At 65.5% G+C, this 27,458-nt stretch overlaps 1 protein-coding gene across 14 annotated transcripts in view; it reads right to left on the bottom strand.

Annotated features, from left to right (window-relative positions):
- Nucleotides 1-9,401: 9,401 nt before the first annotated feature.
- The window catches only part of TNS3 (tensin 3), a 106,582-nt gene continuing 88,525 nt past the window's right edge, over nucleotides 9,402-27,458 (bottom strand). For all 14 annotated transcript variants that reach the window (XM_036230532.1, XM_036230542.1, XM_036230531.1 and 11 more), the window contains 11 exons: nucleotides 22,685-22,832; nucleotides 20,937-21,568; nucleotides 20,634-20,720; nucleotides 19,929-20,060; nucleotides 19,267-19,362; nucleotides 18,815-18,892; nucleotides 17,861-17,938; nucleotides 13,405-13,573; nucleotides 11,563-11,631; nucleotides 11,439-11,465; nucleotides 9,402-10,506 (listed from right to left, as the gene is read on the bottom strand). In XM_036230532.1, coding sequence (XP_036086425.1) covers nucleotides 10,362-10,506; nucleotides 11,439-11,465; nucleotides 11,563-11,631; nucleotides 13,405-13,573; nucleotides 17,861-17,938; nucleotides 18,815-18,892; nucleotides 19,267-19,362; nucleotides 19,929-20,060; nucleotides 20,634-20,720; nucleotides 20,937-21,568; nucleotides 22,685-22,832 — 1,661 coding nt within the window. In that variant the 3' untranslated portion in view covers nucleotides 9,402-10,361. The remainder of the gene's footprint in view (nucleotides 10,507-11,438; nucleotides 11,466-11,562; nucleotides 11,632-13,404; nucleotides 13,574-17,860; nucleotides 17,939-18,814; nucleotides 18,893-19,266; nucleotides 19,363-19,928; nucleotides 20,061-20,633; nucleotides 20,721-20,936; nucleotides 21,569-22,684; nucleotides 22,833-27,458) is intronic.

Here is a 27,458-nt window from a genome sequence, read left to right as displayed (position 1 = left end):
GCTGCTGCTCTAGCACTGCAGCTTTTATTTCAGGGGCTGCTCCCCAAAAACATGTCTCGCGGGGGGCACTGACGCCGAGCCTTCCAAACTGAATCGCGCATGGCAAGTGAGATTTTCATTTTTCTTTCTGGTCACACCTCAGCTCGGAGGGTCACACTCCTCGGCCCTGAAGTGAAACTGCCTCAGCACCCGACAGTACCTGGTCCCTGAGAACCTGCCTCCACCGCTTCCCTTCCACGGACAGAGCTGGGACACGCTCCGCTCCTGGGGTCCTGTGCCCCGTCTTGAGGTCACACCAGCGACCAGCCTGAGGCCGCTTCCTGGGCCTGGGCTTCCTGAAGGGGCAACCTGTCCCCTCAGAATGCCATTCGGCTTCCAGCCCGTGCCACATGCCTCCTGGCCGCTGCCCCACGCCGCTGGCACCGTCCCCCGCTCCCTCCGCCCAGGTCTCACTCCCCTCACTGACGCAGAGGCTCCCTCTGCATGGTGGTCCGTGACTGACACTCACCTCACCAGTCACCTGCCTTTCATGTGTACCAGAAACGGGGTCTTTTAACCCCTCCAAAGGTTCCCAACTCAAGGAAGAAGCCACCAAACCCTGCTCAACGTCGCGTGCTCACAGTGAGGGCGCCCGGAGGAGCTGGGGTCAAGCACGGGGACCCAGTGAGCAGAAGGAATGAAGCCGGCTGCGCAGAACGGGCAGTGTGGGCGACGGCAGCATGGGACCCTCGGAACTGGGAGGAATTTCCAGGGTCCCTCGCAGAGTGGGGGCACGGCCGGTGGGGTTGGGGGACGTGCTAGTCTGGGCTGGAAGAGGGCTGGCCTCCAGGCGATGGGGGTCATCGCAGGTGGTTGGCTGGAAACCACGCGCTTTCTGGCCGAGCGCGTGTTTTGCCCCTACGCCAGGAGGCCATTCCTGGGCGCTGGCAGTGCCGGGGTCCCCTGTCCCCAGAGCAGTGACAGGAGCCTGCCCCGCCTCGCTCCACCCACTTGGGTTACAGGCTCGGGGGCAGGTCTCACGGCATCACCAGTGGGCCCATGGGTGACCGTGTGTGCAGGACAGCTGAGGCCCCTCCAGGCATCACGCCCTCTTGCAGGCGGGGTGGGTAGGTGGGCACAAGGCCACAGGCGGTGGAACACCAGGCAGCCCCCTACAAGCGCGCCTGGACTGCCCGCACCCCGGCAGGCTTCGTCTGGTCCCCAGAGCCCAGCATAGTCACACGGCAGTGCGGGTCGGTGAAGGGTAATGTGGCTGGCCCTGCTGGGCTTTTGTCCCCGTGAGAGCCAGTCGGGGAGTTCTGGGCTTTGACACCAGACCCTGTTCTGTTTGCTAAACATGACCGTCCAAGTGGTCTTCGATATAGAGCGTGCAGTTTGGCCTTTGGCAGTGCTGTCGAAGGCCGACGTGCCACCGCCACCCCGCCTGGAGAAGCTGGTGTTCTAAAGAAGGACATGCCTATCAAAGCGTGTGCGTGACCACAGGCGGGCGTCCCCCACCACCTGTCAGCCCTCCCCGGGCCTGGGCATTGCAGGGGGGGCAGCAGTTGCTGCACTAGGGTAAGCGCTGCACCTGGGGTCCCCTCAGGGAGCAGCCGCACACAGGCCCGAAGCATCCTTCTCACAAGCCATGGAGGCTGGAGACTGTCCCCTCAGCACCTTCTGCCTCCCCAGTGGGCCGGGCCGTGCAGGACAGGACAGGCTGGAGAGGCACCTGCTTTGTAGTGAACAACAGATTCCGAAGGAGCTCCGGGCCACCAGCCCTGTGACCCGGAGACAACGCCTCGGCTTCCTTGTCAGCAGCACTGGAATACGGGGCCCTCCTGGCTGCCGTGGTTTCATGCGATGATGCTGGGCCCGTCAGTCAAGCGACAGGCGTCCCTCCCTCCATCAAACACCGGCTGACAACCTTTGATTGGGCACAAACCAGGGCACAGGGACACCTGTGTGACACTTTTGGTGTTCACCCATCAGCTGCTTTTATGAAACGGTCCTTATAGCGATCGAATGAGACCCTCTTAGTCATCGTCTTCGCGTGTTTTCCTTGTTTGGTTTCTAATGGTGATTCTGAAATGGTTATGACAGTTGACCTCTTTTTTCAGAGACTCCTCGTTAACAAAAAAAAAAAAAGCAAGAAACAATCTAAGAAAGCCGCACGGGCCCCAAACTAAAGGCTGTGTTATTTCCAAGTTTGTTATTTGTAGATGTGTTTTTTCCCTTCCTAAGCTTTGCTCAAGGGGTTACATTTTTCCAGCTCTTTTCAGCGTTTGGAACAGCGTCGAGCTGTTCACTTAACATTCTTCTTTAATCATGAAGTTGAAATAAACATCAGGGCATGCCAGGTCCAACTGCCATGGGGACGAAAGTGCACGGGCCGGTGGGGATGAGTTGGCCCAGCTGGGAAAGCTCGCGGCTTGGAAATAAAAATGACAAATGGTGATGGATGGTCCACGCTGTCACCCTTGGGTGTGGGGGGGTTCCACTTGGCCGTTTCTTTGTTTACATGGAGGAAGGTGGGAGGGGCCTGGGTCCCCACAGAGCTCCAGGAGGTCACAAGAGGTTTCGTAACCTCTTTGAAGCTGCTGGGGAAATGCGGCCTCTGCTGCTGCTGACGACGTGTGCGGAGCCGGCATCCTGGTGCCACGTGAGGACCCTGTGCAGGCCCTGGGGACTGCCCGGCAGGAGCGCACAGGGCAGGAGCTAGGGACACCGCGGAGGTGCACAGCCGCCAGGCTGTGTCCAGGTGTCCCCATGCTCCACGGGCGTGGCTCGGGTCCCCCACCTCCCCTGTGTCCCATCCAGCTGCCGTCCTGTGTCCCTGGCTCGTCCCTTATGCCATGACTCCCCCGGCTCCGCTATGGGAAGTGGCTCTCCTCTCTTCCACAGGGAGGCCCCTGGCTTTCCCAGGTCAGCTCTTTACGGCAGGTACCCGGTGCGTGCGAGCTGGCATGGGCAGATGGTGTCCCCCCGAATTTATAGGGTGCAGTCCTAACCCCTAATGTGGCTGTGTCTGGAGAGAGGGCCGTTAAAGGGGGTCTTAGAGTGAAAGGAGTCGCTAGGGGGAGGCCCTGGCCCAGTGCAGCTAATGACCTTGTGAGAACAGGGGTCGGGACGCAGGCGCAGATGACGGAGCATGTGAGGGCACAGAGAGAGGACGGCGTCCGCACGCCCAGGACGGGGCCTCCGGAGTGCCGCTGGCCTGCGACGCTTTGACCTTGGCCTTCCAGCCTCCAGGACGGTGGGAAGAGTTTCGGCCAAGGTCGCAGAGTGAGAACGTGTCCGAGTGGCCATCACACTGTCCACGTCTGCCGTCGGTGGCCGTCCCCCTGTATGACGCTCTCTGGCGAAGACCATCGAAACCGCTATTGACTCACTTCTCTGGGGTAAAATCCATGACGTGGAGGTGGCCGCTCGAGCCGTTTTAAACGTGCAGTTCGGGGGCACCCAGCACCCCTGTGTCAGGGCTTTCCCTCCCGGAAGGGCGATCTCGTCCCCGCTCAGCGGCCTCCCCTCCCCTCCTCATCCCAGGGCCACCGTCCACTGTCAGCTCTGCACCGTCCCGGACGGGGTCCCGCGGGCCCAGGTGGTCGTGTCCGGCTTCCTGTACAAATGTCATTTCTGTGGCGTGTGTCGCTGGCTCCTTCTCGGGCTGAGCAGTGGGCCACTGCTGGAGTCGTGCCGTCACCGCGCACGCTGCGGCTGGTGGCCTTCGAGTTGTGTCCCCCGCTGGGTGGCTGCGAGCTTCTGCGTGTCATCTTTTGTTCAGACACCAGCTTTCACTTCCTGGAGCGGGATTGTTGGGTCCCAGGGAAATTCAGGGGTGATGCCAGGCTGGGTCGCGGTGGTGGCCATGCAGTTGTGTCAATTTACAAGAGGTCACTGAACGCACACGTTGAATCTCAATAAAGCAGCTGAAAACTGCTCCGTCTTTAAGAACGAGTATGACGTCACATGGATGCCCGCGTTTCACTGAGCCTCGGTGACCGCGGACCACGGACCAAGGGGCGGCCGTCTGGGGCTCCACCAGTGCGTTCTCCTGTGGCCTCATTCAGACCCACTTTCCGGCCAGTCACCCCGGGCGACTCCCAGAACCGGAGCACGGACTGGGGGCCGTGGGTCATTCTGGCTCTCGTGGCCCCTCATGCCCTGTCCTCAGGGGACGGTCATGGCCACACGCCTTGTCCTTAACGGGAGGGTCACGGTCAGGGTCACGCGCAGTTTGAAGCGGCCAGCCCAGCGGTGGGTGGAAACGTGTGGCCGAGCCAAAGTCGAGGCGTTCAGAAGTGACATGGCCACTTTTGGAGGCGACTAAGAAGTAACTCTGTCTGAAAACTACAAAAATGAAAGGGAATGAAGCATTTTTGCTGACTCCCTGGGAATGCTGTGTTCCAGGGCCACAGAGCCAGGTGACTCCAGCCAGGGCACATGGGGACTGGAGCCTCTCCCCTGTGAGGGTCCCTGCACCACGCTGTCTCTAGTCTCTGCCCCAAGAGGGGCAGTCTCAGGTGCCGTGGGCGGTGCTAACTGGAGCAAAGGGGGAGGGGAGACAGCCAGGGCCCTGGGTGCGGCCTCCGGCCTGGCCTCCGGGGACAGAGCAGGGGCAGCTGCTGGCTCTGCAAAAGTCGGGGGTGGGGGGCGCCACACCTCCAGCGGCCCAAGTGGAGTCCCCGGCCACTAGCCACGTGGGCTGGGGAGGGCCTTTATTGAGGACAGGGACACTGGGGTCGCGCCGCTCCGCCCCTCCCTGCGGCCGCCCCGTGAGGGTGGGGCGGGGTCCGCTTGGTCCTGCAGCAGCTTCAGGCGCTGGAGGCCCCTGCGCGGGGTTTGGGGTCCTGACAGACGCCCGCATGGCGAGTGGCCGCCCGGCCTCGGGGCGCAGCGGGGCGTCCGCACCTCGCCGTCCCCAGGGGCCTGCGGCGGGCGCGACCTCCGCGGTCGGGCCGAGGGAGCGTGGACCCCGGACCCCGGACCCCGGACCGGCGACTCCGCGGTGGCGCACGCCCTCTGCTGGCCGTCCCACGCACGCACGCGGCCGGACGGCCAACTTCAGGGCTGTCTCCAGCTGAGGGACTCCAGCACTACGGCTGTTTCTGAAAACAAATGAAGGAAAACCCGGCTACTCAGGCACAGCGACTATTTCGCAGCCCGTGTGCCTTCCTCCTGTCCCTTCCACTGTGGTGTCCTCACGCGAGGTCACAGGGCGGAGCTGGGGGTGGGCGCGGCCGGCCGGAGAGCGGCAGTGGCCCCCCAAGGCCTGGACCCAGCGGGAGTCCCATGGTCCACTCTGCACGCATGCTGCCCGCTTCGAAGTGGGGGGTGGTCTCAGCGGGGGTCACGTGACTTTAAGGCCACACCCCCAGTGGTGGCCAGGTACAGGCTCTGTTACACCCTGCCCAGGCTGTGGGAAGGCCCGGGGTCTCAGGAGTCCCTCCCCACCTGGTTCCTGCTGGTCACCGAGGAGCTCAGGGTCCCGGCCCACGCTGTCACTGACCTGCTTTAAGGAAGACCCCCCCCACCACGCAAACACGCGCACGCATTGCTCAGGCCCCTCTGTGAGCAGAAGCTCCTGCAGGAGGAGGCGTCTGCCTGCCACCCCTGCCCCCCCCCCGCCACACACACCGGGGCACGAGGACGTCCCCAGACACAAGAAGGAAGCTCTGTCCCTAGTAAATGTGTTTGGACAAAGACGGTCCCGCCTCACACCGTGGTCTGAGGACCGCCCTTCTGGCTGAGAAGCACACGGGCTCCCCCGTGCGGCTGGGAGCAGCACTGCCACCGGCGCGGCCCTGGCAATTCCTGCCTCCCGTGGGACTCAGCGGAAGGTGTCACGCAGACGGAGCCTGACATGGCGGTGACAGAGGCTCACCCTCTGCCGGTGCCTCGCACTTCCTGCAGACAACACGCCCGATTGGCAGAGAATATGTGTTCTCACTCGGTTCCAGGCCTCTGAGACAGCCCCCTCTGGTGACACGGCAGGGCCACCGTCACCCTGTGCCGTCAGGCCAGCCTCCCGGCTCGCCCCATGCAGGGATTTGGTGGCTGTCTGTGTCACCGAAGACTGCGCTTCATCTCCGGCCTTTTAGATTCTTCGTCTGTTTACCTTCGCTGCAGCTTTGAGGTAAATGCAGTCGCACCCACGTCACCCGCGTGACTTGTCAGACTTGGTGGGTTTCCGCATTCTCTGGATTCTCCAAAGTGCTCGCCAGCTCGTAGTGGAAGCTGCTGCCACGCCTCTTGGTGGCTCTGCACCCTTTGTGCAAGGACGGCTGGAGGTGGGTGAGCGAGGGGCGGGGAGGCCGCTCAGCCCTGCCAGCGACAGAGATGATCGACCGGCGCCAGCAGGGGAGGCTCCCCGGGCCATCTCCGTTTCAGCCCGTGCGGCTCACCCAGGCTTCCTCGGAGAGCCCGCTGACCCGTCCAGGGGTCACGGCTGCCAAGGGCCATCCGTCACTGCAGTTCCCAGTTTCCCAGGGCCCGACATGACGAGCGTCTGCAGACACTGTCCCCGGGCCCGACGGGGCCACGGGTCCCATCAGCAGGGTTCAAGCGTAACCAAGTTGCAGGGGTTCAGTGCTGATTCCCCGTCAGGTGCTGCTCTGAGCCTTTAACGCGCATTTAATTCTCACGACGACCCTGTCTCACAGCACGGTCACCACTCCAGTCTGACGCAGGAGAAAACGGGCTGACCAGTAACATGTGAAAGTAACAGACGACTCGCGGCAGAGAACGGGGTTGCAGCGCCCAGGCCGCTCACGCTGACGCAGCGCTGCGTGTGGCGGCCTCGGGTACCGCCTGCGCGGGCTCTGCATTGTGGCAGTAAGCCTCCCGGCCACCAGGGGGCGGTGCTGCCCACGACTTCTCAGCCGGGGGCGCACCAGGCCTGGGAGCCAGCTCCCGCCGGCCAGAAGCGGGAGGGAGGAGGGAGCGGCGGGGGTGGGGGGGAGGCGCAGGGGCGGGGTCGCAGGCTCCAATGCAGCGGAGTTCCCGCTTGCAGCCTGCCATGTTGCCTGCAACAAAACCAAACCAAAAACAGGGCAGCCCTAAAAAACTCACCCTCCATTCTCACCCAGGCCTGGGTCCTGACTCCCACCGGAACTTCCTGACCCTGAGTGCCATTACCTGTAAGTGGGCACGGGCCCCTTGCCACCACCACCCCACACCTGCTTTTTTGCCAGCGGCTAAGGTCACCTAAGTCTCGTCTGTGCCCTCAATTACAGGAGCTGCCACTACAGCTGAGCGAGGTGACCAGAAGCAGCTCCCTCAGCTCCAGCCGAGGCTGTCTGCAGACTTGTCCCCTGGGCCGCTGGGGCAATGGGAGCTGGCTGTGTCCTGGCCCGGGGGACGCTAAGCCTCTGGGTTTGTGCTGGGGCAGCCGCTGGGTCAGCGGGGAGGCGGGCCCTCAGGCAGCGTACATGGCGCCTGCTCAGGCGCTCTCGGTAAGGAGGTGTCACCCAGTGTCCACGTCACGGTCCTCACGCCCGCCAGGCTGCTAGAATCTAGGCGCCTGACAGTCTGTGACACCGTGCAGCCTGGCCCAGAGAGGACAGACCTCCGCCATGGGTAGGAACGCGATCTGCGTGTCCTGCTGCACACTCCTCGGGGCCTGCGTGGGACAGGAAGGTGGGCCCAGTGTGACCCAGTGACCACCCACCCCCTGGGGCCTGGGTGACGCAGAGGCAGGCCGAGGCACCCAGCAGCCACCCTGCGTCTTGCTGTGACAGACCCACTCCAAGCTTAGGACACCCAGGAAATGAGGGCAGTGAGGCCCTGTGTTCCCACCGCCTAACTCAGGAGGGCAGTCTGCAGGATGGGGGCCGGCCCCTGCCAGCCCCGGAGAACCAGGGGTGAGCTGCGCCTGTCCCCACACCTGTTGAAAAAATGGGCACACACCAGGCTTTCCACACTCAGCTCAGTGCCCAACTCGGGGACACCTGGCAAGGCCCATCAGGGGCTGAACAGCCAGCACCCGTGATCACATTGCACATTATAATGAAATTCTCATAATCTCAAATCAAGTTTTTCCAAAGTCTCTGGCCTGAAATTTTAAAATATATTCTTGAAGGCAAAACATAAATTTATAACCGAATCCATGAATAATCTTCTTCAAACTCTCAAATAAACACACATAGGCCCACACAGACTCACTCTAATATATATGTACACACCTATGCACACATCTGTATATGCACGAACCTACACACATACATACCCATGCACAGACACATGCACGCACCTGCACACACACACACACACACACACACACACCTGTGCACACGCATCACACACCCTTCGGGGCACGTCCACGCAACACCACACACAGGGGCCGCCTCGCTGTGGCTCGTCAAGGTTAATACTTTATTACAGTCTGATAGAGGTGGCTATACAAAGGACTTATACAGCAGTCATTTACATATTGGGTACATTCTTTACACTAGGAGTAAAAATGCCCACTACGGGTTAAGGCAGATGAGGAGACGTGGCAAGGCCTCCGGCACTGAGGGCACACGGGGAGATGGGCACGGGGGTGACAACGTGGTTACAGGTTAACACTGGAGGGACATGGCGCACGGTCAGTGAGGGGTTAGTGGGACCCTGGCTATGACGTGTGGGACAGTGCCCCGTGCCCACTGGTGCCCTGAAGGCCAGGTGCCCAGGAAGCTTCCTCCCCCGTGTGCCCAAGGCCAAGGCTGGAACGCCAAGGTCACGGGCTTGTCCTATCCTGGCTAAGTACATGGAGCACGTGAGGAAAAGCCCTGCTGACTGGCTCGTCAGAAACGGGGGCTGGCGCCCTCAGGCTCCTCAGGCAAACGGCTGACAGCCCCGACCCCTGCGAGGACAGGTCACAGCTGGCCAGCCAGTTTGAGAAGCGAAGGGGCGTGGCTCCTGGAGGGCTGACGCGTGGCTGGGAGGCGCCGTCTGCGCCTGCGCGCCTCGATCTCCGCCCCTCCCCCCGCTCGCCGTCTGCGCCTGCGTGCCTCGGTTTCCCTGCTCGCCATCTGCGCCTGCGCCTGCGCGCCTCGGGCCCCGCCCCCTCCTGCTCCTACGCGTGCCCCTCTTCCCTCGCCACGAAGGATGGGGCCTGGCCTGCGGCCTTCAGGTCAAGCTCGGGGGCCAGCATCTCAGGTGAGGCTGCTCGACACCCTTGCGGTGACGGGGACCTAGATGAGGCACAGCCTGCACCGCCACGCGCCGCATGTCAGGGAGGAGGCCCGTGGAGACGCAGTGACACGCGGCACGGAGACGTGGCACCTGCGCTCGGCGTGGCGGCAGGAGCCGCACGGAGGCCCGAGCGCCTGTCGCCGCCTGCGCTGCTGCCACCGCTTCTCTGAGCACTTTCAGCAGGGAACCCACACAGCGCACTTCCAAACCCTGGCCTGGGGACCGCTGCCGGGGGGACCGCTGCCGGGGGGACCGCTGCCGGGGGTCCCGGTGACGGAGCAGCTGGTGACTGGGCAGTTCCCAGGGGGCCTGTGGCGCACCTGGGTCATGAGGAAGGAGACAGGGGCCTCTTACGATGGGGCGTGCAAGGCCATCGGCTTCTCCCAGACCTGTGACCACTGATGGACAGGCAGGTGGCCGCAGCACCGTAAGGTGCCCAGTGGCATAAGGCACTGCGGGCTCTGAAGCGGCCTGAGTCTCAGGTCCTTCCTCCCCTCCCCCCGCCCCTGCTCCGGAGGCCGGAGGCGCACAGGGCGCGCCAGGAGCCCACGTGCGCAGACCAGGTGGCTGGAGCTGCCGCAGCAGCGCAGGGCAGCAGCCGCAACCGTGACCATAAATAACTTGGCTTAAGTAAACTCTAAATTCTATGGAAACGGCGTTTTCTTTCCGTCATCTCCTTTCGCAGCCCGTGTGCCTTTCAGACCCGATGGTGAGTGGACACTGGGCTGTCCCCAGGCGGGGTGGAGCTTTCCAGCCTGGGGCCCCCTGCTGTCCGCGCAGCCCCTCGGCCGCCCCCTCCAAGTCCCCTGCGTTCCCGAGGGGCGTGATCCTCGCGAGCCTTCACCACACGCACGGCACCTTCTCAGGTTAATGGTGTCTCGGTCGTGGGAGGACAGAGGGTCCGAGTGTCGACCGAGTCCCCTGCGATGGTGGTGGCCATGCTCAGTGGTCACTCTGGGCTGTGGCAGAAGGGCCGGGCGTCCCTCCTTCAGACGCTTGCCTGCTCGGCCCCTTCGGTGGGCAGCCTGGGTGGCCGTGGGCGCCCAGCTCCGCCCAGAGAGCGCGGGCTGCAGAGGCGTGGCCGGTTTCTCCTGGGGCACCCGCGGCGCTTTGTTTCTTGGGTGCAAGTCTGGGGCCGGGCATGTCAGGGTCACAGGGGGCGACGCAGCAGGCCCCCAGCCCCTCTGGTCCCTGCGCTGAGGGGCTCAGACCTTCCTGGGAGAGCCGATCATGACCTTGGACACGAAGTTGACGATGGCGCTGGCGGGCTGCTCAGGGTCGTGCTCGGCGAACAGGTGGCAGGCGTTGTCTGTGGCGCTGCCCTGCTTCCGGGCCACGAACCCGAAGACTCTGCAAAGGGACGTGGGGTCAGGGCGCCAGCCGCACCGGGGCCCGAACCCCGGCCTCGTCCTGCCCCCGCCGCCAGGGCCTGCACCCTGGGGCACCTGCCGCCCGCTCCGGGGGTACGGGAAGGGGCGGGCCACCCTGCCCGAGTCTGGGACCTGAGTCACAGCTGCTCGTCCAGGCCTGGCCAAAGCCCCAAGACACCTGCCAGGGCAGGCCGCCAGGCGCGCACCCCAGGGTGCTCCTGGGCCCTCACTGGCAAATGAAGGGAAACGGACTGCGGGGCTGACGCCACCGCCGCGGCCCCCGGTGCCTGCCGCCTGGACGCTGACAGCCCGGCCCCGGGGCGGGGGGGGGGGCAGGGAGGGGGCAGGAGGAGTGGGGGGAGGGGCAGGGTCTCTCCTGGGGAGTGTCTGCGTCCCCACCGCAGGCTGTCACGGGAGCGCTAGGAACTGCGGGACCCGTTATTTTCCTTAGGGCTGAAGCTGTCACCCCCACAGGCTCCCTGGGCCCCCACCTAACCCAGCGACCACCACCGGCCTCGTCCCAGCCCGTTCCAAGTCCTTCTCCTCCCCCCTGGAGTAAAGAAGGCTTTTTTGTGTTTAAGTTTAGTGGTTTCCACACTGCAAAGGGACTGGCGCCGAGGGTGCTCGGGTCGCCCCGCGGGGTCACACATTCCAGGCGCCGGGGACCGGGGAGGCGGGCGCACACTGGGGCAGGGCAGGGCAGGGGGCAACGAGGACAGGGGTCCCAGGAAAGGCCTGTGACTCAGCGTGCCCGGCTGGCAGCGTCGGGTGACACGGAAAATGTCCCCGTGCGCCTCCCCCCCACCCCCGCCGTTGGGGCGCACGACAGCGCCTCCACTCAGTGAAGACCCTGCCGGAGTCTGGGCCAGAATGCGACTTGGGGACTCGGCGTGCAGACACCCCGCAGCCCACCTGCAGCAGACGCCGTCGGCAACCCACCTGGCGAGCGAGAGAAGAGAGCAGGTTGCGTGTGCGCCCGCCCCCCCCGCCCCCCTCCCCGACTGCACCCCCAGACGCGCCCCCTGCCCGCCCTTACTTCCGGTCCTGCGGGTCCAGCGCGCAGAAGAGGACGCTGCCCGCGGGGTAGTGCTTCCGGAAGAAGAGCCTGTGGGAACACGGGCCGCGGGGGCGGGTGACGGTGCTGCGCGCGGGCTCCCCGCCCGGCCCCCGCCTTCACCCGTGGTTTGCAGAGCAGGGCGAGGCGTGTGCTCAGCAGACGGGCGTGAAGCGGAGCAGGGAGCTCTCGGGAGCGCTGGCACTTGGGGGACAAATGTCACCGGGTGAAGAGATGCACTGTGTGGGGGGAGCTGTGGCCGGGAGTCCACCGAGGGGTGGAGGGCGTGGGGGGGCGCGGAGGTCGGACCCCTGCGCCCCGGGCCCCTGGGGCTCAGGCTGTGGAACCTGCCCCACCCCCAGACACGGTGACGCATCTGACGCATGAGGGGCATTCTGCGCGTAAAGGGCTGTGCCCAGACCCTCCTGCGGTGCCGTCTCGCCGGCGGGCACAGTCACTGGTGGAACCACCAGGGGACCCCTCTGTCCTCGTCCGGTCCCCGGTATGGCCCCGTTTCACCCGCCAGTCCTCCCTGCTCCTTCGAGGCCTGCCTGCCCCAGGTCCCGGAGGTCAGGAGGCCTGGCGCCCCTCGTCCAGGTGGGTCAGTCCCTCCTCCTGGGGGAGGGTGCGACCCCAGACACTAGTGGCTTTGCTTGTGGCCCAGGAAGAAAGCTCAGGAGAGAGGCCGGCGTGCCGGCAAGGCACAGGCGGAGCCGACGCGGGCTGTCAGGGAGGGTGCGGCCCCGTCCTGTGCCAGCCAGGGCCACGGTCGGCCGCCAGGGTTTCTGCGGACGTGGGAACCAGATTCAGAAGCAGCACGGCTGGCAGGCGCCCGGAGAGGTGCCGTGTCGCCTGCTGTGTGGCCCCTTCACACGCGTCGCCAAGATGCCAGGAGCTAAGCTCAGTGCAGACCGGAGACGAGAAAACCGAGGGTCGCCCTGCGGGTCAGTGGCCAGGGCGAAGGGACCCAGGCTGGAGGATTGAGGCTCCTGTCCCCCGCCACACACTTCCTGAGCTGCAGAAGGGTCGTGGGTGAAACCGCCCAGCCCGGCGGAAGGTTCTGGTTCAGAGGTCTCCCTTGGAGTGGCACTGTCCTGCCATTGGCGGGAAGAGCTCCAGGGGCCCCTGCGGGCTGGGGCGGGACAGCCCTGAGCCCCCAGGCTCCCACCCTGCTCTTTGTAGGGTCAGCTGGGTCCCTTATCAGTCACTTCCTGGCCACTGCCATAACAAATCAATAACCGCTTCTGAAATGCCTTTGATCCAGGTGGGAGGGACACGCCTGCCATTGTTGTCTGCGCACCTGCTGCTGCTCCCTGCTCGGGCCAGGCCCGCAAAGGGCCCACCTGCTCAGCAGGGCCACTCAGGGACAGCAGCTGCGATGAAAGTCGCTCGAAACCGAACAGTCACCTGCTAACTCGCCAGGCGGCGTGATGTACTTCACGCAGCAAGCTGGGCGATAACCGGCAGCCATGGTTAATGCCACCGGTTTCCATGCCAATGCCACAGCTGTGTTCTCTAGACACTGCACGTCTGGCAGGTCACACTGTCACCTGACCACCGGTCAGAAGTGACGGCACCGGAGCAAAGCAGCGTGGGTTCTGTTGCTCGTGGAGTGTTTTCACAGAAACGATTTAAGAGGTTTTGCATTTGTAAATTACGTGGGCATGTGAATAATTTTTAATTTTGCTTTTTCTCTGGAAACGAGCACTCGGGTAGTTCACAGGAGGCTCCTGGGGCCCACCCGGCACCAGGGAAGCACGGCCAGACGGGTGGCGGTCTCCCCCAGGACAGCCGACGCCGCCCCGCGGCCCGCGTGACACTCACCGCCTCTGGTTGTCCGTCAGCGTGATGCCTTGGGCCGACACTTTGAAGTGCACGACGGTGGACAGGGGCGGGGGCTGCTGGGCCAGGGTGACGCTCAGGGCCTTCTGGACGGCCTGGTGGCCCGTGAGGGACTCCATCTCCACCGAGTTCAGGTACCACACGTTGCAGGCTGCGGACAGGGGAGGCAGCATGGTGACACGTCCGTGGGGCGCGGGGCGGTCGCCGATGGTGGCCCGGGGCTGACGGCGGACTTGCGCCCGTGGCCCGCGCCGGGTGCGTCCAGGTAAACGCCCTCTGCCCCAGTTCCCAGGCGAGGCGGGCGAGCGACCCAGGGACGCAGCTGCCGCACGGCCGGCGTGCCCACGGGAGGCCCCCTCCTCGGCATCACCGCGGTCGGCGTGGGACGAGGGCGCGACCGCAGCGGGAGGAGGGGGGCGTCCAGGAGGGGAGCACGTGGCCAGGACCCCCAACCAGCGCCCTGCTCGGAGCCGTGCGTGTGAGTGACCGCGGGGACCCCGGGTGGCCGGCGACTCGCCCAGAGCTCCTGCCTGCGAATCTGTGATGCACCAGGTGCTTCTGCGAAGTCCGGTGTCAGCCAGGGCGGCCATCCTGGGTCATGACTTGGCCGCGGCTACCGGGGATCAGAGAACCCAGAGGTCTCGCTTCTGGGCGGACGGACAGAGGACACACGCCACGGCCGTGAGGCGCCACCCTGGACGTGGAGACGCAGAGCCGCGTCTCGTCAGAGTGGGGAAGCTGGAAACAGTTATGTCCCCACACGGGGGAATGTTACACGGGCCCCTCGACAGAACACCAAGCGACCAGCAAATGGCGACCGTGGCCATCGCAGTGCGACGTGGTTCATGGTTCGCGGGAAAAGCGGCTGGAACCGTGGACGGGAAGCGCGCGTGCGCACGGCGGCTGCTGGAGGCCTCGGGGGACCTTGAGACGCTTTGATTTTGGGAGAGCGAACATCGCGTCTCTGATTTCGCCACCATCGCTGTCATGCCAACCAGGCAGCGACAAAACAGAGACAGAAAAAAGACACTTTTGCTCTCACTGCAGTGAAATCCCACGGAGCTGGCCCGGCCGGGACTGGGGCTCCGCAGTGGGGGGCGGCCAGGCCCGGCGGCGTCCCGTGTGGCCTCCTGGTGAGCAGCAGCCGGAGTCTGAGTTTGGGGGCCCGAGTCCCCACGGCACGTCCAGGGCAGCCGTGCTGAGCAGCAGCCCAGAGTCCCTGCTCTGCGGCCGCGGACAGGAGGCCTGCGGGGTTCCTGCTGTTCGTCCTGCGGGGCCAGGCCCGACGCGTCTGGTTCCGTCTGGCACGTGCTCGTGTCCAGGGACACAGAGCTGCGGTGTCCCGCGTGACGCCCACAGGCCCTCGGCGTGGAGCGCCGTGTGCGAATGGCTGGCCTAGTCTGACAAAGCAGCTTGACAGCGCGGAGCGGAAGTGTGGGGTCCGGACGCCCTCCCCGAGTCCCGCGATCCGGGGACGGGGTGCAGGGCCCTCGGGTGCACCCCGGGACAGAGAAAGGAAGTGATGCAGGAAGGCGGCCTTCGACGCAGCGTCCGAGGTCTGGAGACACGAGCGCCAAGCGCGAGGGCCGCCTGCGCGGCCGGGTCCCTCGGCCGCCAGCTGGGAGCCCCCCGGCGTCTGCAGAGCCTCGCGTGGGCCTCGCACGGCACGCGGGGGGCGGGGGGGGGACGCGCCTTCGTGGCCGCACGCGGGCGCCCGGCCTGTGTGTCGCCGGTCTCGCTCTCCTGGCTCATCTTCCTTTTCCTCACACTGAGGAATGCCTGTGCCTTTTTACAGAGGACGTGCTTTACGGTGACGGGAACCGCGAGCCCGGCTCGCGGGAGGCCGGCCAGTCTGGGCGAACGCCTTTCTTTTAGGATCGCACTGCATTCTTCTGCTTCGGCAAGAACCAAGTAAGAACGGAGGCCGGAAACGGGAACGGAATGGTTTCAGAGACTGGAGCAAACTCACGATCAGCATCGAGTGAGAGGGATCACGCTGAAGCGATTTGGAACTTCACGCCTTGCACCGTAGGCTGTCCTCCGCGGAGACTCCGTCTCGGCTGCCCCGACGTACAGCGACAAAGGTGGCCCCGAAGCCGCCCCGCCCCGCAGGCCCAGCTTTCGGCCTCCCAGTGAATCAGGACAAGTGAGAGCTGGGGTAAGAAAGCTCCGCCCGACTTCCCTGCAGTGGCCGGAGGCCGCAAGCAAACAGGGTCTCTCCGAACTCGCCAGGCCGCGTGACCAAGGAGCCGGGGCCGCGCCCCATCCTGGTCCGATTCCTCGTCCCATCGGCCATGAGGGCAGCTGGACGGATGTCCAGACCTCTCGGTGCGTTTCAGAACCAAGATATTCCCAAAGGACGAACTCGACCCACGCCAGCCACTGATGCGGATGCCCGACCAAGCGCTAAATGAGTCAAACTACGAAACTCTGATCAAAATACCGAAGGGCGGGGGGAGGGGCTCCGTGTGCACAGACAGGAAGACGCGACGCGGCCAAGCCGCGGCTCCTGCCTCCTTGACTGTGGGGTCGACGCGCTCCCCGCTCACGTGCGCGCCTGTGTGCAGGGTCGCGGACGCAGAGGACCCCGAACGGCCACCGCGGCGCAGCGGGACGACAGACCGACGGCCTGACACCTGCGGGTTTCAGAACCACAGCGACGGTGGTCGAGGCAGCGGGCGGTGTTGGCGAGGGGCAGGCGGACAGGTCAGCGGGACAGACGGGGAGCCCGGGAGGAGACCCACGCGGGCACAGTCGACGGATCTGTGATGGAGGGTCGCAGGCAGCACGGCAGACAGCCTCTCCGGCCGGGGCGCTGGGCCGGGACGGCCGCGTGCAAAACCGGGGCCAGACTCAGATTTCACACGCTTTTGAAAATTACCTCAGAATGGGTTAGAAAAGTCAATATGAAGTGCAGAGCTGTAGAACTCCCAGAAGACAACGTACCAGGAAATCCGATGGCCTCGGGTAGGTGATAACTTTTTAGGTTCAAAACAAAAGGCACAATCCACAAAGAGAGAACTGACAAACTGGATTTAATTAAAACCTAAAAGTCCTGCTCTGCAAGAGATGCTCTCAAGAGAAGGAAAGACCAGCTGCAGCCTGGGAGGAAACAGTCACAAAGACACAACCGACGAAGGGCTATTATGCAAAGCGTACAAAGAACGCTGAAGACTTCACCAAAGGACAACAAACGACCTGATGGAAAAATGGGCCGCCGACCCTACCCGCCACCTCGCGGAGGGCGCGCAGATGGAAAGCAAGCGCACAGAAAGGTGCCCGATGCCACAGGCCACCGGGGAGCCGCAAAGCAGAACAACGCGACACTGTCACACCCCCACAAGCACGGCCCCAATCCAGACCCCGACGGCACCGGGGCCGGCGCGAGCCGGGGACGCAGACGGCGCAGCCACTTAGCAGGACGGTTTGGCGGCTTCTTCCCAAACTCAGCGTGTGCTCGGCCTGTGATCCGGCCACCACGCTCCTTGGTATTTACCCAGAGCAGATGGAAACTTCTACACAAAACCTGCAGATGTTTACGGCAGCGGTTCGTAGCCACACCTGGAGTGACCGAGCTGTCCTTCAGTGCGTGATGCCAAGTACACTGTGCTTTATCCAGACGACGGGGTATGACTCAGCACTAGGGGACGAGCCGTCCGGCCACGGACAGCCCGGAGGAGCCTCGACTCAGCGAGGGGAGCGTGTGCTGCCGGCCACGTGACGTCGTGGAGAGGGGACGACTGTGGACAGGGTGAGGACGCTGGCTGCCGGGGGCTGGGGAGGCGGGAGGGGGGGACAGGCGGAGCACCGGGGACCCCCGGGCGGAGAAGGTACTCGCTCTGCGTGACACGGCAGTGGGCTTTACACGTCGTCGTCATCTGTCCAAACCCGCAGACCGTCCCACGGCAGGAGTGAACCCCGACGTAAGCTGAGGGCTCTGGGTGATGACGACGGCCGTGCAGGCTCATTGGGTGTCACGAACGTGCCATCGGTGGGGGGTGCGGGCAATGGGGGAGGCTGGGGCGGCGGGGTGTGCAGGAACTCCCTGTACGTTCACCTCGAATTGGCTGCGAAGCTAAAATCCCTCTAAAAAATTAACGTTACTAAGAAAGAAAGACGCTCCCTGGAGAGCTGCTCTGTGGGCCTGAGCCAGCCTGGGCGCTGGCAGCACGGTCACACCACTGGCTCGTGCCGATGCCCAGGTCGCCCGCATCCTGTCTTACCACGTGCCCCCCAAACCGAACACGGACGTGCCGCGGCCTCCCCCGCCTTCGCGCTCGTTCGCGTCGCGGGGACGTTTACGGCCTGCGGTGTCCGCCCTCCCAGCGCGAGTGTGACAGGGAAGCGTCACCGCACGGAAGGGAGGGAAGCCAGGGTGGCGGCGAGGGCGGAGGCCGCTGCCCGTGACGGGTGTGCGGACAAGGACACCGCGACTGACCTGCCCCCTGCTTCAGTAGCTCCGCCGCGGAGTTGGCCGCTGTCTGGGGTGAATTTTCCGCCACTTCCTCCAACGGATCTGCAGGAAGGAGCGAGAACACACAGAAATGAGCCCAGCCCGCTGGAAAAGCATCTCCGGCAACGCGAGACGCTCGCGCCCGAACTCCCAGACGGTGACGCGCTCTGCAGAGCGGGGCCTTTCTCTTGGTGACAACAGTCCAGCCCAGAGAAGCTGCCGTCACATTCTGGGCAAAAGCTGGGACGACACAGTTCAGCAAATACCTTCCTGCTCTCTGAGTTAATTTACATGAACAACTGAATTATAAACTGGAATTCGCACTGACCTACACTCGGAATTCCTCGCCTTCACGGATTGTAATAAGTTATGGGGAACTGAGTCGCTGGAGAGCTGGGACGTGAAGTCCCATCCCTGTCACACTGCGGTGTTACTTATTTTCATTTTTTATTACGGATCTTTGCAAACGGCCATCGAGGCGAAGGGGAGACTCGCTCGACGTTCTGGAGAACGTGCATTCGCGTGGATGACCGAAGGCCCCGTGCTCCGGGCACTGTGCATTTTTGAGCGACAGGGTCTCTGCTGCGAAGCCCCGGGACGGCGTGGCGGGGGCGTGGGCGCCACCTCTGCTGTCCCTGCCGCGCGGGTCACCACTCAGGTCGCAGGGTTTACCCACGAGGACAGGACGGAAGACTCGCGGTGTGATGTCTCTCGCCGGGCCCTCACAGACCCCGACGCCAGCGTGCCCGGCACACCGCAGGCGACCTTTGTCCTGCCGGTGCGCCCTCTGAGGGGACACGTGTGCCGGAGTCCTGGCACGCACCCCACCCCCACACCCCGGGACCGACGGCAGGACTGGCCTCGCCCTTCGCCCACAGCCCGCGTGCGAACTGGGTTGACAAACGACGGTGACGGCAAGCCCGAAGCCCGGCCGCGTACCTCTGTCCGGGATGAGCAGCTTGCAGGGCAAGGCCAAGGGCGTGATGGAGTGCTGGCACACCAAGGCCGTCAGGCTCCCTGCGGGGCGGGAGGCAGCGCTCAGCCGGCTCGTCCGCCCCCGGGGCCGCGAAGGCGCGCCGCCGCGTGGGGCCCGTGTGGCGGGGCCTCCCCGGGAGCCCCAGGCTCAGCCAGGCAGCGAGGGGCCCGTGTGGCGGGGCCTCCCCGGGAGCCCCAGGCTCAGCCAGGCAGCGAGGGGCTGGGGTGGGAGCAGACGCAAGCCCTCGCCACCCCGGAAGGCGACTCCAGCCGGCCGACGCGGACGGCGCCCGCCGCCCATCACCGCCCCGTGTGCGTGGTGCGTCTGAGCCGCTGACGGGGTGAGGGGGCCCCGGGACAGAAGTGCTCGCGCGGCCAGAGAACCGGAGGACGCCAGCGCCCGCCCCGCCACTCACCGAAGTAGGGCTCGTTGGGGCAGCCCTTCAGCCGCACGCCCCGCGGGGTGCACTCGACCAGGAAGTGCCGCACCAGCTCGCTGGCCAGGTCGCCGGCTGCGGGGGGACACGGGGGACAGGGCACGGTGGTCACGGCCGGGCGGGCCTGGGGAGGCCCCGCATGTCGGGGTCTGGCTACCGCTGCAGGCGGCCGAGGGTCCTCTCGGACCGGGGGCCGACAGCGCCGGGTGGACGGCCGGGTGCCCTCCGTGCCCTCCAGTGACCAGGCCGGGCGGGCGGGCCCCTGGGCACTGCCGGGGCAGGACCGGGAACAGGGTGAGCCGACACCACCTGGGGGTCGGGGGTTGCACGCGGCGGCATGTGCAGTCCGTGAGCAGACGTGCGGGGAGAGACTCCAGACGGTCACCACGGGGAGCACGGGACGGGGCGGGGGCGGGCCGAGAACAGGGACGCCTTGGTGCAGGCCCTGTTCCCCGTCGTGATGTCTGAACACTGGAAAGGTCACCCGTTCAGAGCCATAAAGAAGTAAAATTTACACGTCACCAACACTGCTTCCTTCCTGAGGGCAGCGCTCAGAGAGACGGGCCGGGAATCCCCCGCGAGGGGGCACGGGAGCCGCGCCCTGCGAGCAGGCGCACGCCGGCGTGGTCCTGGCCGCCTACCTTTCCTGTTCAGCTGCAGGACGGAGGGCGGGGGCGTGGCCACCTTCATGGCCAGGCCGTAGGCACCCCGGAAGGAGTGGCTGTCCCTGACGATGAACGACCCCGGCTCCTTGTCCTTCAGCATGGCGATGGCTGGGGGGGCAGAACAGACGGACGTTGCCGGCAACACGGGCGGTGTCCGCGTGGCCGCCCTCTGCTCCTGGGCGGCTGGGGCCGGGGCGCCCGGGGTCCCCGCCCCCCGGCAGCTCAGTGCCCCAGGGATGGGCTCTGACCACTGCGGTGTCCTGGGGGCCTCTCCCTTGAGACCCCACGTCCCCATTAGCCCTGCAGTGACTTGACGAGGACCCTGCCGAGCCCAGGCCCCAGCTGGCGGGCAGGAGGTAGGCGGCAGCCGCCGTGCCACCCCCCCCCACACGGCGTTTTCCTTGGGGATTTTAGGGTGCGTGCTCAGTTAACACGTCAAAGGACAGAACTTTCTAATCACGCTTTCTGAAGGTGAGAAAGATACGCCCCCCAAAGTTACTCAATGCTGAATGCTAATCCCAAGATTTGCCCCAGGGGGTGGCAGAAGTGCTGGACTCCGTCCTGTGGCTCCGCGGCCAGCGTGGCCAGCTGTGTCCAGCCTGGACAGGCAGGGACCGTCCGCTTGGGGCCGTCGTCAATGAGTCGAGGCCGACGGCCCGGGAAGTGACGCCTGCCACGCACCTTGCTCCCTGGAGATGTCCGCCTTGTACCAGAACCGGGACGTGTCCTGCACGAAGCTCACGGACACGGGCTTGTCCCCCAGGTCGTCTGCAAAGCAGAATTTAAATGAGAATTTAAACGGTCCTGGCGAAGAGCCTTTTCTTACGGCTCTCGTCCCCAGGGTTAAGGCACCACGCCTGGGCCAGGGTGGGGTGTCCCGGGAGAGGACAGCGTGGAGCGATACGGAGCCGGCGGCAGAGGCCCAGGCCCACGTGTGGCCCCAGGGTCCTTCCCGAGCACACGGCGGACGAGGTGTGTCCATACCTGGCGAGGGGGCCGCAGCCTCGGGGGGCCTGGCCAGGTCCGGGAGGATGTGCGGGAAGGGGATGCTCACGGTGCTCCCGCTGTGGGGGCTGGAGAAGCCGCTGGAGGATGGGGAGATGGAGCCCAGGGAGCGGTCGCCCTCTGAGGCTCGCTTCTTCTCGGGCAGGGGCGGCTGCCCGGGCAGGGGCGAGCCCTGCAGGGTGGGGCCATGGTGGCTGCTGTGGCCAGGGGCCGTCGCGAGGAAGCCGTGGGGCAGGAAGCCGTTGTCGGCAGCCCCGGATGCTGTCCGCGGGGTGCTGGGTGGCTGGGGCGCGCCGTGGGAATTGCCTGGCAGGGTCCCCAGGTCCTCTCCAGGGGGCAGGCCACTGCCCATGGGGGCCGTGCCAAAGCCCAGGAAGGCCTGGCTGCTCAGGGGACCCAGAGCCTCCGGTGGCCCCACCAGGGACAGCTCGTGCCTGTGGAGAGCAGAGTGGAGCTCGGCAGGAGGCAGATGTGGCCGGCTGGGGCCGTCAGTGCTGGGGCCCGTGAACTCGCTGGTGCCGAGGCGGCTTCCTGGGGGCCGGCTGCCCCCCAGCAGGGCCCGCGTGGGCTGGGGGCTGGTCTCTACCCACAGGTGCTCGGTGGACGGGGCGCTGGTCGGGAGACAAAATGGTCAGAGGGGACCCAGGTGCGAGGAGATGGCGAGAAACCAGCCACACGTCCCTGGCCTGGGGAAGACGGGGCTGGGGAGACGGCACGCGCCCGGCCCCCGCCTGCCGCCTCCTCCCGCCTTGCTCGTCACCCAGCGGGTGCGGCCCCTCCGTCCTGTACGGCTGTCGCCAGCTTGCAGCCGCCTCGGCCCCGTGCCCGGCCCCAGCGTGCGCACACGGGGGCTGACGGCGTCCGCTCTCTGGCCCCCCACACCAGGTACGGGTGTCAGCCAGGCCACCACCACCCGTGGTTTACTGCGTGCTTCTTCTCAAGGGCCCTGTTCCCCAGATGGACGCCCTGGCCCCCCACCTCCCTCCAACCTGTCCCTGAGGCCTGACGCAGGCGCCTGGCCCAGTCGGTTCTCACTGAGAGCTCGCGGGACGAGCCACCTGACTGACGGGTACCACTGAGGACATCAGAAATGACCCCACGTTCAGGAGCAGACGGACCGCTGGCCAGCCGCCCACCCACACACCCACGCTGACTTGCTGGCAAGCGCTAGTGCGCTGTGTGCGGTGCGTGTTCTCGGGGAGACCCGCCCCCCGCTTTTTTCTTCTAAGAGAAAGAGGAGCCGGGCGGGAGCGGCCCGCAGGGCGCTGAGGCCTGGCCGCCCGGCCTCGAGCCTTCCGTGACGTGGAAACTCCTCTGTGACGTGGACACGGGGTGCTGCTCGCTGTCCTCCCCGTGCCATCGGGGGTGTCCCCATGCTTCCTCAACGCCAGCACGATCTGATCTCCCTGAGGCGACCACCCCGCCTGCCCACAGTGCCTGCCCGCCCCCCGCCCAGGCAGGGCCCCTCCCGGCCTGGCTGCTGGAGACGAAGCCCCGGCTCAGCCAACGCCTTCACGGGGCCCGGCCCGCGGCGGACGCCGTCCCCGGACTCTGGGCGCAGGGGCAGCCGCCGCACACTCGGCCAGCCGTCAGGACTTCCGCCTGTGACCGTCTCCGAGTGCGGCTGTCAGTCCACAGAGCAGGCAGGAGGCGTCGGGGCCGTGCTGGGCTGGCCGCCCCTCCCGTCTGCGAGCGCGGCCCACGTTGCTGGCGAGGACCCCGCCTACCTGTCTGTCCGCGAGCCGGGGCCGCTGCTGGAGTTCGTGCAGGGGGTCGAGCAGGCCCGCTGCAGGGAAGGCGCTGTGGGTGTGGGTCCCACGGGGCTCTCTGACATCCCCACGGGGTGACCGAGGACCTCAGGGCAGCCACGCGGTTCTGCAGCAGGACACAGAGCAGATGGACCTGTTTACGGGGTGGGGGCGCCCCGCACCCCATTCTCTTCCAAGAGGAATGGCTCCCCCCCGAGGCCTCCTGCCGCCAAGGAGGTGCCCCGCCCCCCCCAAGTGCGGGTCACCCGCGTCCGTCCCTGCTTGCAGCCCAGAGGGGAGTGCGAGGTCACCCCGAGGGCTAGCTCACCCTGCCGGACCGGCTCACGTGCCCGCCGCGTTTATGGCCCAGGCCGTTTCTCACTTTGGAAAGAGCAAGGTGGAGGGCGGGCTCCACGGAAGAGGCCTCTTCCCGTAGGCGCAGCACCCCCTCCCCCCGACACCCCGGCCAGTGCACACCGCCCGCCTCCAACACGGCCCACGGGGGGCTCGCCCGCAAGGTGCCCGGCCGCCGCCACACAGACACGAGACGCCGCGAGTCTTGAACACCTGCCTGCATGACACCCAGCCCTCGCACCCCTGGAATCGCCGCACCCCACCGACAGAATGCGCCTCCGCTGTGGCCCACCTCCCATTAGTTCTGGGCGTTTTTAAAACCTACCCGGCTGTTTTTTTGAGTAAGCTCTAGGAACTGGACAAATCTACCTGTACCGTGACACGAGGCCATGAGGACAGCCATTTGCTTTCTGCCTCACAGCAGCGGAGGACGTGCAGGAGGTGCTGAAGTTCAGGGAACCCCTCGTCCCTCACACCGCTCGTCCCAGAGGGGGCAGTAGCAGCTGGGTCACTTGTCCAGAGGGGACAGCAGTGGCTGAGTCACCGGTCTGCACAGTTTCTCCCCAGCCACAGACCCCCTGGGAGCCAGTGGTCAAAGGCCGTGGCGGTCCCACGGCTCCGGGAGGGGGAAGTTGGGTTCGGAGCTACCAAGGCAGGCGACGTGCAGGGCCCGAGTGCAGAGCGCGGGGGATGGTGGAGAGCGGGGGAATCATGCAGAGCCGTCCCCGCCCCAGGTGTCCGCTCCTGAGCTCGGAGGCAGAAGCGGAACGCAGCACGTGACCAGGGCCAGCGCGGAGGCCCAGAAGATGCGCAGGCAGGGCCTGGGCATGCCATGGGCGGGGGCGGGGCTGAGAAACAAAGCTTGGGGGCTCGCGAGGACACTGCAGGGACCCCAGGCGCGGGCCCCAAAGACTGCAGCCCGGAGTGCAAGCACCAGCACGGTCGGCCTCACCGGGTCTAACTAGCCTGAAACAAAACCCACTCCTGCCAGGAATAAAAGGCCACAGGCCGCCTCTGTCCATCCGTCCGTCCGTCCGTCCATCCACCCATCCACCCATTCGTCCGTCCTTCCCTCCCCCCTCCCTCCTTCCCTGTCTACGTACTCATCTATCCATCTATCTGTCCATATCTATCTATCCGTCCACCCGTATGATTTTGGGATGCAGCATCAAATAATTAGAAAAGAACTCGTCAGCCATGCCGGGTGATACGCGTGAAGCCTTCTGCGTGAGTGTGCGCCAGGCGGGCCGCGTCTCGGCTCCGGACGCCACCGCGCACACGCCGGCCCCGCCCCCATTCGCCAGGGTGCGGGGTAGCCAGACGTCCTCCTGGCCTTGTCCCCGGGGACGGGCGTCCGCAGTGCCGGGGACGGAGCCTGCGCAGTGCCCCGCACGGGCCAGCCCACTGCGGACCCCACGGTCCGGGCCCCGGCGGCCGCGTCCTCGCCCTCTCCGCCACCCGGCCCGCGTCCTCACGTGCGCCCTGCCTGGAGAACGCTCGCACCGCCACACACCGCGTGTGCGCAAGCCCGAGCCCCACTTCCTGCCGTGCCAGCTGGGGGCCGGCGGGCTGGTCTCCCCCTCCCCTTCCTGCACTTCCTTTCCCCAGAGCGAGGGGGACAGAGGGTCACAGGCCTATTTTTATCGCTCGGTGGAGGTTCTGTGGGAAGCCGGATGACATCTGCTCCGCTGTCCACTGTCTGTTTACACTGCACGTAAGGGAGCAGGAAGCAGCGGGCCCCCCGCTCCCCGGCTCCAGAGCCGGCCGCCGGCCAGCGTCCGCACGTGGGGGGCCGTGGGCGGCCGGGCAGTGAGGGCTGCGGGGGCCCCGGCACGGCGGCAAGCCCGGTCCGGCGGGGCTCTGGGTGCAGCAAACACACCACGGGGCGCGTGACAGGACAAAGCCCGCCCACCCCGTCTTCCTAGCGACAGGAGTTTCCAAAGGAATAAGACTTCATCTCTCGTATTTCGATTACGGTGAACAATTACAAGTTACCGTTAAGCTCGTCGTGTGACCTTTGATTAAAAGTAAAATAAATTTGACAGATTAAGATTGTATTTGCCTATACAGATGAAGAAACGTGAATTTTGTTACCTAAAAAGTCAGCCTCGACGTGTGACGCAGTCACGGAATTTTGAGGAGGATCGCTGTCGGTTTGTCCGTCGTCTGTGCTTGTCTTTCGCCTACCATTTTCCTTTCCACATCCACCTACCCACCCACCCACCCACTCACCTGTATGTCTACATCTACTATCTAACTGCACTCATCACCCATCTACCTGTCCACCCATCGCCTACCTCTGGGGCCACCTCGGGTCCCCCGTGCACGGACGCCTGTCGGGGGGCTCAGGGGTCCCTGCCTCCCCTGCGGAGCTGGGTTTTCCGTGGCCATCTGCTCTGTCTCCCACTTTATTTTTATGTTTCCATCTCGGCTTTAGATTTTTGTTTTACAGTTACCCTGGGCTTTACAGAAAACATTCTGCAGATGAAACAGTCTTTTTCCTGCTGGATTAGCTCTAAATTAAAAGCATTATTTTAAAAAGGCAAGACTTGGTGTGGGAGACTTGCTGGTAGTCTTTCTGTCTTTCCTTTTTTCCTTTATCTTTTTTTGGAAGGGAGCCCTCATAATCCTTCTGTCATTTGTCTATGAACAACGGGCCTTTTAACCAGCCGCTGGAAAGGGGAGGAGAGACGGGCCGGCAGCCAGGCGGAGCGGGAATCAAGTGCGCGAAGCCCTCGGAGCCGGGGCGAGCACGTGCCCGTCTACGCGCGGGCGATGAAGATCAGCCCCAGACGCCGAGGGCAGGACGAGGGGCGGGCACGTGCCCATGCAGGGCGCGGCCGAGCTCTGCTCTGCTCTCCTCCCGCAGACCCGGCCGTGAAGCCCATGCCGCGGCCACGGCCACGTGCTCACCGGCGTCGCGCTGCGGACTTCCGGGCGCAGCGGGAAAGCTCACCCGGCCGACGGGCTCCCCCGCGGGGCTAGGCGTGCCCAGTGCCCGCACGCAGGGGCGTCAGTGGCTGGAGACCCTGCTGCGGGGCCCACGCCCATGCTGGACCGATCCCTGTCCTTTCTACCCAGCCACACGAGGACTGGAAAACGCAGACGAAGCTGCTCCTGACAACAGGGGACTGTTCCCTTGCGCCCTTCGGAGCGGCCCGCTCTGTGCCGAGGCCCCGACTCCCACGTGGGGGGCAGGGCCCACTGCCCGTGGAGGGGCTGCGGGGAGGACGCAGAGGCAGCCGTTCCTACCCCACGGGCAGAGCTTCGGGGCAGCCGCTACGCCGCGCACACCAATGGGCAGAGCCAGTGTCACCGAGGGACTAACGAGCCCTGAGCCCGTCAGAGGGCGTTCGGCGTGAGCCCCTGGGAAACACGCTTCTCCCTGTAGCCTGTGAGGGGGGCCGGGCGTCGGGGCTGGGGGTCCTGAGGGCACCGTGTCTGGGGGCGCCCGGGGGTGCTCACGACACCAAACCCGAGGCCAGAGCCGCCCCCTGCACTCGCGTAAACGTCCTCGTTTGGATGGGTGAAACGCACGGAACCAGCCTCGCCGTCTCTTCTGAGCGCGCAGGTCGGCGGCGTCAGTCCGCGGCCGCTGCCGCGCCGTGCCGTGTCGCGGGCCTCCACCGCCAGGACTCCCGTCATCTCGCAACACCGAGGCCCGCCCCCCTGGACCGGGCCCCTCCCCTCGCCCCGGCCCCTGGGACCTCGCCGCCTCCAGTCAGCCTCTACGTGTGGCCGCAGGGCGCCCGTCCCGCTGCGAGCCGACGGCCCCAGGGCTGGCCCGGCTAAGGCGCTGTCCGCGCCGCTCTCTAGGGCTGTGCAGCGCTCCTGTGTGCAGGACTCACACCTGCTTGTCTCTCGTCCCTGGATGGACGCTGGGCTCCTCCCGCCCCTGAATGTCTCTGGCCCGTTTGGGCCGGACGCGTCATCCGCTGCAGAGAGCAGCCTCGGTGACGCGGTCCTTGCTCCAAAGCTGCTTCCGACCCGACAGGACGCGAGGCGGATGGTGCGGGCCGTGGGTGGGGCTGAGCGTGCAGGACGGCGTCGGGGAGCGGCAGGGCTGGCGGGGTCCCCTCCGGAGCCTTCCCTGTGCTGACCACGGAAACCCCGAGAAAGCGTCTCCCAGGTCAAGCTGTGCAGCCCTTTCGGGGAGCAGCGGCTGCTGCAGTGGTGCGTGGGCGACCAGCGTTCACGCAGGCCAAGGGCAGGCGGTGTGACACGCCGCCCACTCTGAGCCGGGGACCTCGCCAGACCGACCCTGCGTGGGCGGGAGCGCTGGGCGCCCGGGACAGGCGAGACGCCGCCTTTGGGCCCAGGTCCTGGCACCCGGCGCTCCTCCAGGAGCCGGGCCGGGGCCTGTGGTCATGGCCTCGAGGCTTCTAAGGAAAGGCCCCTT

Source organism: Rousettus aegyptiacus, unplaced genomic scaffold, assembly GCF_014176215.1.
Source record: "Rousettus aegyptiacus isolate mRouAeg1 unplaced genomic scaffold, mRouAeg1.p scaffold_m13_p_13, whole genome shotgun sequence".
NCBI lineage: Eukaryota > Metazoa > Chordata > Mammalia > Chiroptera > Pteropodidae > Rousettus > Rousettus aegyptiacus.
Note: the sequence above shows the minus strand (reverse complement) of the source record. Positions and strands in the feature narration are given on the sequence as shown.